The following is a 13,181-nucleotide window of genomic DNA, read 5'->3' as shown; positions in this document are numbered from 1 at the left end:
GTTCTTGGAGGTTCAAGGTATAGATGGCATACTCTATTGTTGGCTACAATGGGAAGTTGTTTTGCTACAACGGCGAGCATATTTTTGCTTACGATCCCTTCAATCCTGACCTATCAACATTCATTGATTGCTCCTATAAATTCCACAAAAGTTTTCGTGGTTTTCAACTGTTTATTGCATTGGGGGCGTGTCAGGGATTTCTGCGGATGATATCGGTATGTCATGGCAATGTTAAGGCTGTGGCTATTGGGGCAATCAAAGATTATCCTACTTGGGAATGGAGCTTGGTGGACAAGGTTTATCCTGACAGAAGGATACCTTGCTCGAGAAGAACTCTGATGGCAACAAGTACACTCTACGACCACTGGGTTTCCACTCAAGTGATGGGGATATCGTGGTGGCGATCCATTAAGGTTTAACTCACATTCTTTCTGAAGTTTACAGTCACTAAATCTGCCTGCATTTTTCTGTGCAATCTACGAAACTACACCACTGCCATAGCAAGAATGTTCTTAGTTGGCTAAACCTTAACTACTTTTTCCTAGGCTGTCTTTGGTTTATGCTACTGATGAAGGAAATCTTCACCGGAAAAACTTCTTCAAGACTACTTCTCGAACTGATCTAAGCTGTCAAATACACCATTGAAATGCCAGTAGAAGGAGCAGGGAAAGTGCAGTCTCATGCCCATCAGCAGGTCCACTGGTCCAGCACACCCCACTTCCACAAGGCGGCTGCTTTGCATAATCGACAAATTTAAGAAATGTGGAACACCTCAAGTTGGACTAGAAAATTCAAAGGCATCATACAAAATGTTGGATGTATTATGCTATAGGGTCCAGAGGCTTAATTATCTAATCCTTAATTAATCTATTTTATTTGTATCTTATCAACAACAAGGATTACTTTTCCATTAAAACCCCAAATCTGGGACGGCAAAATGCAAATGCTCTCTGCACTTGGTCATCATAGCTTACGTTGTTCATCATTGACTGTGGTCCTATTCATGTGTAGTCTTTCAATTAGGACGAATCTCTTTCCTAATTACATCCGCCCCTCGTTAATATTATTGATTGTGTCCCTTGAAAGAGTCCAATCGGCAAAGTTTAAAATCGAGTTTCAACTGTAAAATCTTGTGTTTCATCTTTAGACCAAGGATGATTCCTAAATGCAAGAAATTTGTTCCATGCAATGTATTCATACGAAATGTATATTGACTTTCTTAGTGTCAACATACGAAGTATATATATGTATTATTGATTACTTTTTATGGTAAAGGATATTTAATTTAAGATTAATTTATTTATTAATCGGATTAAATCTTTCTTTCAAACAATTTTTAATTAGACATATTATTATTTGCATATATTAGAGTGAGTTTCTTTAATGTTTGACTTCAAAATTTCAATTTTAGAATTTTGTGTTTCGATGATTCCTAGATGCAAGAAATCCGTTCCATGCATTATATTCATACGAAATATTTATTTACTTTCTTAATATCAACATACGAATTATATATCTTAATAATTTTGTTTGAAAAGGATATTTTAAAATCAATTTATATATCAACCAGATTAAAAAAAAAATTTCTCAAACTATTTTTAATATATGTTTTTGGTATTAGAATAAATTTCCTTGATGTTTGGATTCACAATTTAAACTCATGGCAATATTTATTTGTTTAATTATTTGAGAGAAATGTGATTGAATTATCAAAGAAATTGATGGCAAACTATCCTCTAGCAAATAGCGTAATGGACATGTTTCCTTGTTCAATTTGCCAAATACAAACAAGGAAAGTCACAAGCATCCTCGAGAAATTAATGCTATAAAAAACTTGTAAATAATCATAATTGTGGCTGTGGTGGCCACAATTTGGCAATTGTGTTTATCTTTTGTGTGGTTAAGGTTAATATTAATTTTAAGAAAAAAAAAGTCCCTTGAATGGTCTATCGCTAGCTACAATAAAATGGACCTACCCACCATATTGTACGTATATACCTTGGAATTTATTTCTTCCTTCTTGCTCTCATTTTCTTCTTGCACAATCACATGTTAGTGGATCAACGGTGGCTTCAATAGGTTGATTTGACCCTTCAAGGTAAAATGGAAGGTATCCAGTGATTTTTGCATGAAAGAAACGTTACATAGTGTAATTAGGGCACTGTAATGAATGGGTGAAGAGTCTAGAAATGGAAAAGGATGCCACTATTGAAGCTTAATTGCTGTCATTATGATTAGGAGAGTGAATTAAAGGGATTAAAACTAACAAAGAGAGCCATGATAGGGTTATGTTTTGGCAAAATATTTCCTCTAGGAAAACAAAATCTGGCCACTTTGACATCATTATTTCAAGGCCCAAGGTATGTATTGCACATATAACCACACCACCAAATACATAATCCAGATTTTGCTTCTCAGCCTGGTTGATCGGATATATTTGTTTTTGTTTTTCAATTTATTTATGAAATTAATTTTTAAACTGCTTTATACTTAAAAAAAAATAGTAAATTAATACTTTTAAAATGTTTTTTTTTTTATGGTTTTGATGTATTCATGTTGAAAACTAAAAGAAAAATCTAAAAAATATCATTTTATTATATTTTCAATTAAAAATTATTTTTACAAAAGCATTATACACTATATTGCTAAGCAAACACTTTGTCCATGAAGGAGGGTTAGAAGTAAAAACAAACTTTGGTGTTTCAAAATCTAAAATCCAAGATGCTTAAAAACAAAAATAAGATAGGTATTAGCTTAATGTCAGAAGTCAAGTACCTACAAATGATCTTATTTGATCGATGTGAGGATTCTTAAATGCTAAAGCAAATATTTTTATAGAAAAAAAAAAAAAACATTGATATTTTATAGAGATGTTATGAAAACATGTATGCAAATATATAGAAAATAAAAAGATTATAAATATTCTACCTATATAATTGATAAAGTATTTATAGCTCATGAATCTTGTCCTTTTACTTGAGTGAAGAGACTGAAGAGTAATTTCATCCTTATAAATTAATATGGTCATAAGTTGTATTCCACTCAAATGTATTAATTAGATGGAGATGTAGTAAAACATAAAAAATTTGTGTATATATAAAGGTGTATGAGAAGTAAGATTCAAAATAAAATGTATCAGGTGAGTAAAAATATTGAGATATCCACATGGGGTATAAAAATTCAAGTTTGTAAGGTTAGGTTTAGATCTTCATGTTGAGCTTGACAAAAACCTAAAATGAACCTAGGCTCGTTATACGGATCCATGGCTTGTTGGGCTTAAATATGCTGCATAAGCCCTTGGTTTTTTTAGGGTTTTGAGGGTTTTTTAATCCGTTAAATTAGACTTAAAATGCAAGTATTTTTTATTTTGAAAACTACTAATAAATCTTGATACACAAAAAACATAACCTTGTTAAATCATAGTATATATCAATAATCTCTGCAATGCATTTATCATCTTAGCAAGGTATCATTAAATAGTATCATTCCCTAGATCCTGTATTCCCATCATTTTCTTTAATACAAGCAAACTATCGTCCGTCAATAACATTAAAAAAAAAAAAAAAAAAAAAAGCAAAAGTTAAATCTTCGTGTTCACACATTAATAGTTTCCATTTTTCGTGAGTCACACATAATACTCAATTATCTGTTATATATATTGCCACACAAAAACAACAACTCCACAAGACACCGATTCTGAAGAGAGGCCTACGACTCTTCAATCGTCCAAGCCACCACTTCCCACCCCCCCTTCTCCCCTTTCACATTCCGCATCCCCGTCACTCAATTTCAACCCTGCAAACTATCCCATGGACCCTACCAATTCATTCCATGCCAAAAAAACTTAGGGCAGCAGCAAAATAATCCTCAATCTATATAATCTTAAAGAATCAATCCCAAAACTTCAAATTCTTGTTAACTTATCCTCAACCTTTCTCTTGCTTAACATGTTAGTCTCCTACTAGCTTCCTTTACTATAATCCAACACAACAACATACATATATCAGAAAAATTTACAAGAAAATCAGTGTTTTAGATTAGCATTTTACCTCTTCGATAAGGAAAAAAGCATTAAACAATGTACAAACATAGAACTATACACACTTGTGTATAACAAGAATATTCAAGATGAGTTTAAGGGGTGGCCTTGGCTCCCAAATTTAAGGAAACAAAATTGAAATCCCTCCTGGTGTTGCTTTTAATTTCAATTAAGTTCTATGAATTGGCTCCTCCAAATAAAAAAATTATATAAACTTACCCCCTAATTCCCACATCCTGCAGGTTTAATTGTCCCTATTCTTATATGTTCTTACCACTATGAACCATCAATTTCAATGCACGAGTTTTCATGCTTCAATATTCTTAAAATAATTTGTAAATTTTTAACTCTTTTAATCATTTTTTAAAATATAATATAGTTTCAAATTCTAAAAAATTAGATATGATAAAACTAAAATCTTGTTAAATTAGTGATAAACTAACAAGTTTTGAACATTAAAACATAAATTAATTTAATCAGTCGTTAAATAGATTGGAAATCCATTTGTAGTTATCATAAATCTATTTTAGCTACGATAAAATAGAGAGAAGGAAATCACCAAGAAATTTTATAACGGCCTCCTTTCTTACCACGTCTCTTTTGAAGCCCACCGCATGACATAAGCAATGAGCAACAAAGACAAACGTCGACCCAATCAAAACTTGCCATGTCAGAATCAAAACATAGCCCAAATCACGTCCAGGTTCAATGAACCTTAGAACTCGCAATTTCTTCGGCCATTATTTAATGCCCCTCGTCTCTAACCCATCTGTCCTACAGACTCTTCACGGAAAGAGAAGAAAAGCTTAGAAATTTTCACTTGTAATTCAGGACGTCCTGATCTTTTTCGATAAATTTTGCTATGGCATTGAGTGTTAGTTCTTCTTCTTCGATTTCCGCTTCTGGGTTTTCACGTTCTAGTCAAGAACTTAAAGGTAGTGGAAGTTTTTAGCTTTTTTTTAACTCTTTTTGTGAATTTTTTTGATGGTTTTTTTTTTTGTAGATTTTAAGAAATGGGTTTGATTTGTTTCTTTTTTTGATGTTTTCAGCACCCCAGTTTGGTTCTTTTAAGCTGTTAGATCGGCCGACAACATTTGTCAATTTTTCTTCACAAAGACGCTGTGCTGTAAAGCCTTTAAATGCTGAGCCTAAAAGGAATGGTTCTGTTGTTCCTCTCGCTGCAACTATCGCTGCTCCAGGTGGGTTTTTGTTTTTTTTATCCGGATGCTCGAAAGCTGACCTGTTGATGTTGTTTTGAGGGTGTGACTAATGGCGTTTTGTGTTTTTTTATGGGATTTGCAGAGATTGCAGAGAAAGTAGAGGTGGAGGAAGATTATGAGAAGTTAGCTAAGGAGCTTGTAAATGGTTCTCCTTTGGAAATTATGGATAAGGCACTTGAGAAATTTGGGGATGACATTGCTATTGCTTTCAGGTACCTAATTTTGTGAAAATTTAATGTTTGTAGAATTATATAAATGTTGGATTTGTTTGGTTTTGATTTTTAAAATTACAACTTGTTGAATATGATAATTGTGGATGTACAATTATTGCAGTAGAATATTCCTTTTGTGTGGTGGATCTTTGTTATTGTCTTATTGGTTTCACCTGAGGGGGTAAATTTTCAAATTTTCCATTAGATTGAAACCACATATTTTAGCTGCTATTATTTAACTCTGATGTGAAAGAGGTTGATTTGTCTTGGAGGGTTCATCAACAGAAGTTATTTAACTGGGACCAATCAGTAATTTGAGCTGATGTTTAGTATGTCTCTGTCAGTGTATATTGTTTTGATTATCAATTATAGATCCATTGACTATACACTTAAAAACATATTTGAGATAATGCAAACTCGTGAATCTGTAAATGTCCTCTGGATTTTGCTTTGAAATTTAATGGTTGCTAAGTGCTTATTAGATTCTGACTTTGTTGTCAAGAATGAAGTTTTGAAATACTTCCTTGTTATTAACTAGTTTTTATTGTAATGCAGTGGTGCCGAAGATGTTGCTTTGATTGAGTATGCAAAGTTGACTGGGCGACCGTTCAGGGTGTTCAGCCTGGACACAGGGAGATTGAACCCAGAAACATACCATTTCTTTGACCAGGTTGAGAAGCACTATGGCATTCGAATTGAGTACATGTTTCCAGATGCTGTTGAAGTTCAAGCATTAGTAAGGAACAAGGGTTTATTCTCCTTTTACGAGGATGGGCATCAGGAGTGCTGCCGTGTCAGGAAGGTGAGACCCTTGAGGCGGGCTCTGAAGGGGCTTCGGGCCTGGATCACTGGCCAAAGGAAGGATCAATCTCCAGGGACGAGGTCTGAAATTCCAGTTGTTCAGGTGGACCCGGTTTTTGAGGGATTAGATGGTGGGGCTGGAAGCCTTATCAAGTGGAATCCAATGGCAAATGTTGAGGGACAAGATGTATGGAAGTTCCTTCGAACCATGGATGTGCCTGTGAACTCATTGCATTCAAAGGGATACATCTCTATTGGTTGCGAGCCTTGCACAAGGCCAGTTCTTCCTGGCCAACATGAGAGAGAAGGACGGTGGTGGTGGGAGGATGCCACAGCTAAGGAATGTGGTCTTCATAAAGGAAATCTGAAACAGGGTGATGCAGCCCAACTTAATGGCAATGGAAACGGGGCTGCCCATGCAAATGGGGCTGCCACTGTTGCTGATATTTTCAACTCCGAGAATTTGGTCAATTTGAGCAGGCCCGGAATCGAGAACTTGTTAAAATTAGAGAACCGAAAGGAACCATGGCTTGTGGTGCTCTACGCCCCATGGTGCCAATTTTGCCAAGGTATGGAAGCATCCTATGTTGAATTGGCCGATAAGTTAGCAGGGAGTGGAGTAAAGGTGGGAAAATTCAGGGCAGATGGCGATCAGAAGGAATTCTCAAAACAAGAATTACAGCTAGGAAGTTTCCCAACAATCCTTTTCTTCCCTAAACACTCATCTCGCCCAATCAAGTACCCCTCTGAGAAAAGGGACGTGGATTCATTGATGACTTTTGTGAATGCTCTCCGGTAAAACCTTAGACTGCAGTTTCAATGGTGAGTGGGAATGGTGGAGGCACGGAGCCTCAATTTTCAGCATTTCTTAATTGTTTGCTCCCAGCACTGGCGCACACAAATGTATCTTTGGTCTATTTGTATAGTGTTGGTATAGTGTCTTCTCTTAATCATCTTCTCCTTATAATTTGTATTTCTCGAGCCAGAATTTTGATGGTTGTTTTTTGTAGTAAAATTGTTTAGGTGGAAAGCCAATAAATTAGGGCAATGATAATGAGTACCATTGTTGTTTGCATTTATCAATGAATGTCCTGATCTCTCACCATGAGTCAAGACTTGAATCACATTGATCATTGTATTTTTTTAACATCATCAGACCAGATTAATGATGCTCTATTTTAGACAGTTTTATAAGAACACATAACTTGCTTACACCCTAGTGGTTTTTCAGCGATAGAGGTCTTTGTGTTGTGGTGATTTGGATTCTTGAGTTCATAGATTTATGACAAAGTTGGTCGCTCTCTCTTCCATTTCTTTTGGAAATGTTCGTGAAGTCTAAATTATTAGCTCTTGGAGCACACGTTAAACAGAGTTAAAATGGCCAAATTCGATGGTTGATGATTAATTTCAATGAAAATAAGATTAGAACTAATGAGCTTCTAATTCAAGTGGTGATGGTCCCTCGATAGTTTCTAAGAGGTCACGATTAAGAGACCACAGGTACAATTTCTAGCAAAGCTAAGAACACAACTTGCTTACACCCCATTCTAGAGGATACTCAAGTTAACCCCTGATCCTTGCTGTGATGGTTAGAGTAAATTTCCTATCAACGGATATTTTTGTCATGAAATCCGAATCTCAATGACCTAATTGCAAGATTGGTTGGAGATGGCTTAAAAGGTTTTAAACGCAGGAACAAGATAGCTAGATGCCGAAATGTGGTGGGGGTTTAGTCATATTTTGTGTGATGATGACGGATTCTTTGGTTGCCAGCTGCTGTTTTCATATTATGCTACGTGCCCACGCTTGATTTAAGAAATATACCAAATAGTTTCCACTTAGTTTCTTCTAAGATATCAAGGAAAAGAAAATCAATGCAATTCTTCCATCTTGTTCTACATTCGAATATTACACCCACCTTCATTCAACCTTCAATCAAAATAAAACTCCGCCTAGCTCAATTCAGTGATTCTCCAACTCAAAATATATTTTTCTTCCTCCTCTTAAAGCAAGCATTCAAAAGATAATGTTAAAACCGAGTTGCAATCGTACTTGTCAAAATAGTATTTGTAATTTCAATCACACCAAGCTACATAGTATTTTGGTTGAGGTCTTAATCAGTCTTTGGTATTTTATTACATCAAACGTGAAACCGCAAAAAGGGTCTAATTCCATGTGTGTATCAATTATCTAACTACTATTTATTATTCAATAAAGAATAAAATTGTAATATATTTGAAGAATGTATATATACTTTAAATAATAAAATTATAAATATCACACATGTTAATATTTATTATTATGTCAATATTGAGATATATTTATATTATATTGGATTCAAAGAAAAATATAAATGTTCTACATGTATATTTATATAGCACAACTACATATTTCAGGTTAATTTTGAATCAGGTTTTGGGCTGGATTTAACAATATCCATACATTATCAATTATCCATTGAGTAAGATAACTATCCAAAAAAAAAGTCAGGATTGGAGGATAACACTGGACCAGGATCAACGACTGGAAGAGGTTGCAGGAGATGCTAAGATTCATATGACAGGTGCCGAGCCAGGAATGGAGGATAACGTTGGACTAGGATTAATAACAAGGAACGAAGGGGTTGCATCCTCGTCATACATGTTATAGCAGTTCTTATAATGTGTTTTTTGAGAGGATTATGAGTTTGTTTGGGTAGCAGTTATAATAAGGGGATAAACAGCTAGTTCATGAGGGTGAACTTGTGTGTGTAAATAGGAAGCAAAGATAAAATTCTATTCATTCTGGGGCATTATGATTTCTTCCTGAATTCTTTGTAACTGTTCTATTTCATTAATAAGGCTTCTTTTTTTATATTTCTTTCCTACTCTTTCAGTCTTTTCTTCAAACACTTCACCTACCCCACCAAAAAACATCACATATTCCATCAGACTTGATTTCCAATCTGTATAGCAAAATATCAATCCAGGGAAGCTTCCCATCAGAATAAATTTGAGAGGGTTACCTATGGAATTGTTTACAGGAGAAGGCTTGAGCTACGGACAGTTATCACACTTACCCAACTATAAAAATGGATAGAAAGAAAGAAACAGAGTGATTCTGGATCTGGATAGTTCAACTAATGAACTTAATCAACAAACTCCAGATGCTCAAAGGGACGAAGATCTGCCATTGTCACATATATCTGAACAACAAATCTCAAGAATTCTCCGCCAGAACGAGACTACACACACGATCCCAAACAAATTCGATAGTAATTGAGCTTCTTGACTGAAAATAGAAATTTGAAAACAAGAAACTTACTTATTTCTATGCAACCGAGGTTCCCTCGGGATAACAGCAATGACGTTCTCTCTCACGATATCTTAGCAGAAGACCTTTGCGAAACTTTTCTTAGGGTTTTATGGTTTGCTCTAGATTTTGTGGCTTTTTGTAATGACCTTCTAGAAGAAAGTTGTGATGAAGTTTTTGGGCTTCTCTTCTCTTCTTCTTTTTTTCTTCTAGCTAGGGCGTTCAAGTCCTCTTTTGACTGGAAAAAAGAGAGAACCAAACATGCATGGCAGTTCGATTTTATTATTAATATTATCATAAAGAAGAGGCTCGAATTTTGATCTTTCTAATTCATGAAATTTATGTCTGTGCTAATTCTAAAGCTGAACAGAGAGATTGGAGATCAAAACCCACAAATTTAACAACTTATCCGACTTGACATCCAAAAGGCTGTATCTTTTTTATTTCTTTTGGCACAAACAACAAAAAAAAAACTCTAGCAAAAACGTTGCCATAGGAAAAGGTTTATAGATGTGAGAGGTTTTATCTTGTCACCATCATTAATATAGAAATTCTTCTTTTTCTTTAACTCACATGTATTCATAGAAACCTTATACCTCACCGTATAATGTAGTTATGATTGCTTTTTCAAATAATATTTCATAAAAAAAATACATGTTAATAATGTTTTTTTTATTTTTAAAAAATTATTTTTGATATCAACACATTAAAATAATTTGAAAACGCTAAAAACATATTAAGTTAATAAAAAAATTTCAATTTTTTTTCAAAAACACTTTTGAAACATAGAAACAAACGGGCCTACCTAGTCAATACTTAGGATACTTTTTTGAGTGGGCAATGACGGAGGCATGTATGGGTTCGGGTGGGTTGTACTTGTGGCCCATATCAAGATTTTATCAATATTTTTTTAATTAATTTTATATAAAGAAAATTTTTAATTCTCAATTGAGATATTAAAAAAATTCTAAAAATTTACGTGGAGCCTTCTAATATGAGCTTTAACTTGGGTTAAAATTTCAGAATTTTTGGAGAAATTTATAAATTTGATAAAAAAATCACAATTTAATCAGTTTTATGTTATTTGGTGTAATTTTTAATCCGATCATCAAATTGAGCTAAAATTTTATAAGGAATCTTAAAATATATTGATAAAATCTGATTAAAATTTTAAGATGAACAGAGTTTGATAATGCTAACAAAAAAAACATCAAATAAAAGCAAAACGACTCATTAAAGGTAAAATGGTTATTTGCTATTACAAAATAAAATAAATCAGTTCTTCCTTCCTTTTTTATGTTGTCGATTGGGCAAACGCAGAATAGAAAAAGAAAGAAAAGAAAAGGCAAGAGAGAAAGAGAGAAAAGTAAAGGAAAAAGATAAAAAAAAAATCCAAGGAAAAAAAAAGTAAGAGAATAAGCTTGTAAATTTACAAAGTCCAACTTATAAAATACTAATATAAGAAAAAATCAAGTGAAGGAAGGAGAAATTAAGAGAGGGAAAAAATTTAATTATTTTATTTTTCAGTTGACATGAGATTGTTATTTTATTTTGGTTGAGAAATTGTTATAACATATCGATTCAGATTCGATTATAGATGAATTATATTCCACAAAATATTGAAAGATGTAACTTTAATAGTGATTTTATTTTTACTTTCACTTTAATTTTATATACTTTTAAATTTATTTTTTAATATTTTGGGTAGTGTATTTGAATTAAAACTTTACTATTAACTTTAAAAATTTATGTTTATGAGTTAATAATTTATCTTTAAAAATTTATATATTTTTTTAATAGCTCAGAACATGAAAAATTCTAAGCTCCGTACTTGTAAATATGCTAATTAAAAGTATTTATACCACATTTCTAGAAGACAATAAAAATACCAATGAGACTAGAATAGGTCAGGCCATATTTTATACTACGATGTTTTCAAAAACATTTGTTACTGGGATCTAGAATTTGTAAAAGCTTTGATATTAATTAAAAAAATCCTAATTAACGTAGAAATTCTTAATAAAAAAAGATTTGTAATAGTCTTCTCGTAATCATCTTCTCCTTATAATTTGTATTTCTCGAGCCAGAATTCTGATGGTTGTTTTTTGGGGTGAATATTGTTTAGGTGGAAAGCCAATAAATTAGTGCGATGATAATGAGCACCATTGTTGAGATTATAGATTTATGGCAAAGTTGGTCGCTCTCTCTTCCATTCTTTTGGAAATGTTCATGTTTTTTGTTCTCTTCCATTCATCACAGAATGTTGTCTGATCTCTCGAATTTGATTTTGCACAAAATGTGACGCAAAAATGAACTCTTCATTGCAAATATTCATCAACTTGTTATTCATCCAAGTTTATGTTTGCTCAAAATATTAGAGGTTTTTTATTTTAAAATGTATTAAAAATAATATTTTTTAAATATATATATATATATATATATTAATTTATCAAAATAATTTAAAAATACATAAAAAATTAATTTAACTTAAAAATTGCAAAAAAAGAAAAACAATTTTTTTCTTGAAAACATCTTCTCACCGAGAAACAAACTATGTCTTAAGTGCATTGATTTAATACCTAATTTTATTTAAAAAAATAAATAAAAATCATGTCGATGTAAAAATATTGAATCCCTAACTTTTTAGATTAACCTAGACGAAACCAAACAGTTTAACCCGTTCAAAGGAAACAATGATACCTTTTAGGTTTTTTGTTTTCATTTTAATTTTAATAATCAATAATTATCAATTATTTATTGAAGTGAATTTCAGTTCCCCTCACCCAGAGCACGCGGCGGACATCCCGCCTCTCTCACCACCAACGGTGGCCTCTCTCTCCTATAACAGTCACTCAACATCCTCTTCCCTCCATGCCGACAACACAAAGCCGACCAACCACCAGTCACCAACACAACCGGTCCAAGAATACCGTAGATCAGACTTGACAGCAACCCGAAGCCTCCCTCTCCAGCGCCGTCACCAACAGCCACTGGCGAACCATAGTCTTCATTTTGGTTTTGATTGTTTAAAATTAGTCTTCTTCCCTCTTATCGTGCTCTTCTTCCTTTTTATCGTGCTCGATCCACTAATTGTATTATTATTATTTACTTGTTGCTTTTACTCCTTCCCCAGCCAAATTGTCTCACTTTTTTCCCCACTTTGGATTTTATTATTTAAAAATATACTTCCCCTTTCCTTTATATCGTGCTGATCCACTGGTTGATTTTTTATTTTCTGTTTTTCAATTTGTTCATTTAAAAGTGAGGTTGTCAATTATTATAATAATAAATTTTAATTCCAAAATATGTTAGTTTAGTGCATGTATATAAACTAAAATGGAAGAGGGTAAAATAGGGCAAATTATTATAGATTATGACTAGCACTATGAATTGAAATGAAGTAGTGAATTTATAATTTTGCATCTCAAACTTAAAATAATAAGGGTAAAAGAGACTTTTTATTCCTTTTAATAGACAAAAATGTATAAAAATGCCCTTGACATGTAGTTAAGTTTTCAGTTTTTTCCTTTTAAAATTAGTTAATTTACAAGCTCTTTTCCTTTTATTAAAGGTAGTTTCATCTTATTTTATTTGTTGTTATTAAATGGGATAAGTAGC

At 33.0% G+C, this 13,181-nt stretch overlaps 1 protein-coding gene and 1 long non-coding RNA gene across 2 annotated transcripts; one reads left to right on the top strand and one right to left on the bottom strand.

Moving 5' to 3' along the window:
* Nucleotides 1-4,803: 4,803 nt before the first annotated feature.
* Nucleotides 4,804-7,396, top strand: LOC118058881 (5'-adenylylsulfate reductase 1, chloroplastic). Its single transcript, XM_035071666.2, has 4 exons — nucleotides 4,804-4,974; nucleotides 5,089-5,238; nucleotides 5,342-5,471; nucleotides 6,027-7,396. The coding sequence occupies exons 1-4, from the start codon at nucleotides 4,902-4,904 to the stop codon at nucleotides 7,069-7,071; spliced, it is 1,398 nt and encodes a 465-aa protein (XP_034927557.1). The 5' UTR covers nucleotides 4,804-4,901; the 3' UTR covers nucleotides 7,072-7,396.
* Nucleotides 7,397-8,617: 1,221 nt separating this feature from the next.
* On the bottom strand, nucleotides 8,618-10,087 carry LOC118058876 (uncharacterized). The gene is made up of 2 exons (XR_012169642.1): nucleotides 9,331-10,087; nucleotides 8,618-9,216 (listed from the first exon to the last, which is right to left on the bottom strand). It is a non-coding gene; the product is annotated as an uncharacterized lncRNA (long non-coding RNA).
* Nucleotides 10,088-13,181: the final 3,094 nt, after the last annotated feature.

The sequence above is a fragment of the Populus alba genome, chromosome 4 (genome assembly GCF_005239225.2).
Source record: "Populus alba chromosome 4, ASM523922v2, whole genome shotgun sequence".
NCBI lineage: Eukaryota > Viridiplantae > Streptophyta > Magnoliopsida > Malpighiales > Salicaceae > Populus > Populus alba.
The sequence above is the reverse complement of the archived record's forward strand: the minus strand, read 5'-3'. Positions and strand labels throughout refer to the sequence as shown.

Excerpts from the sequence above, each read along its gene's own strand:
- LOC118058881 (XM_035071666.2), top strand. The coding sequence starts at position 4,902 with ATGGCATTGAGTGTTAGTTCTTCTTCTTCGATTTCCGCTTCTGGGTTT. Across the intron at positions 4,975-5,088 it reads TTCTAGTCAAGAACTTAAAG|CACCCCAGTTTGGTTCTTTT; the intron begins GTAGTGGAAGTT and ends TGATGTTTTCAG. Across the intron at positions 5,239-5,341 it reads TGCAACTATCGCTGCTCCAG|AGATTGCAGAGAAAGTAGAG; the intron begins GTGGGTTTTTGT and ends TGGGATTTGCAG.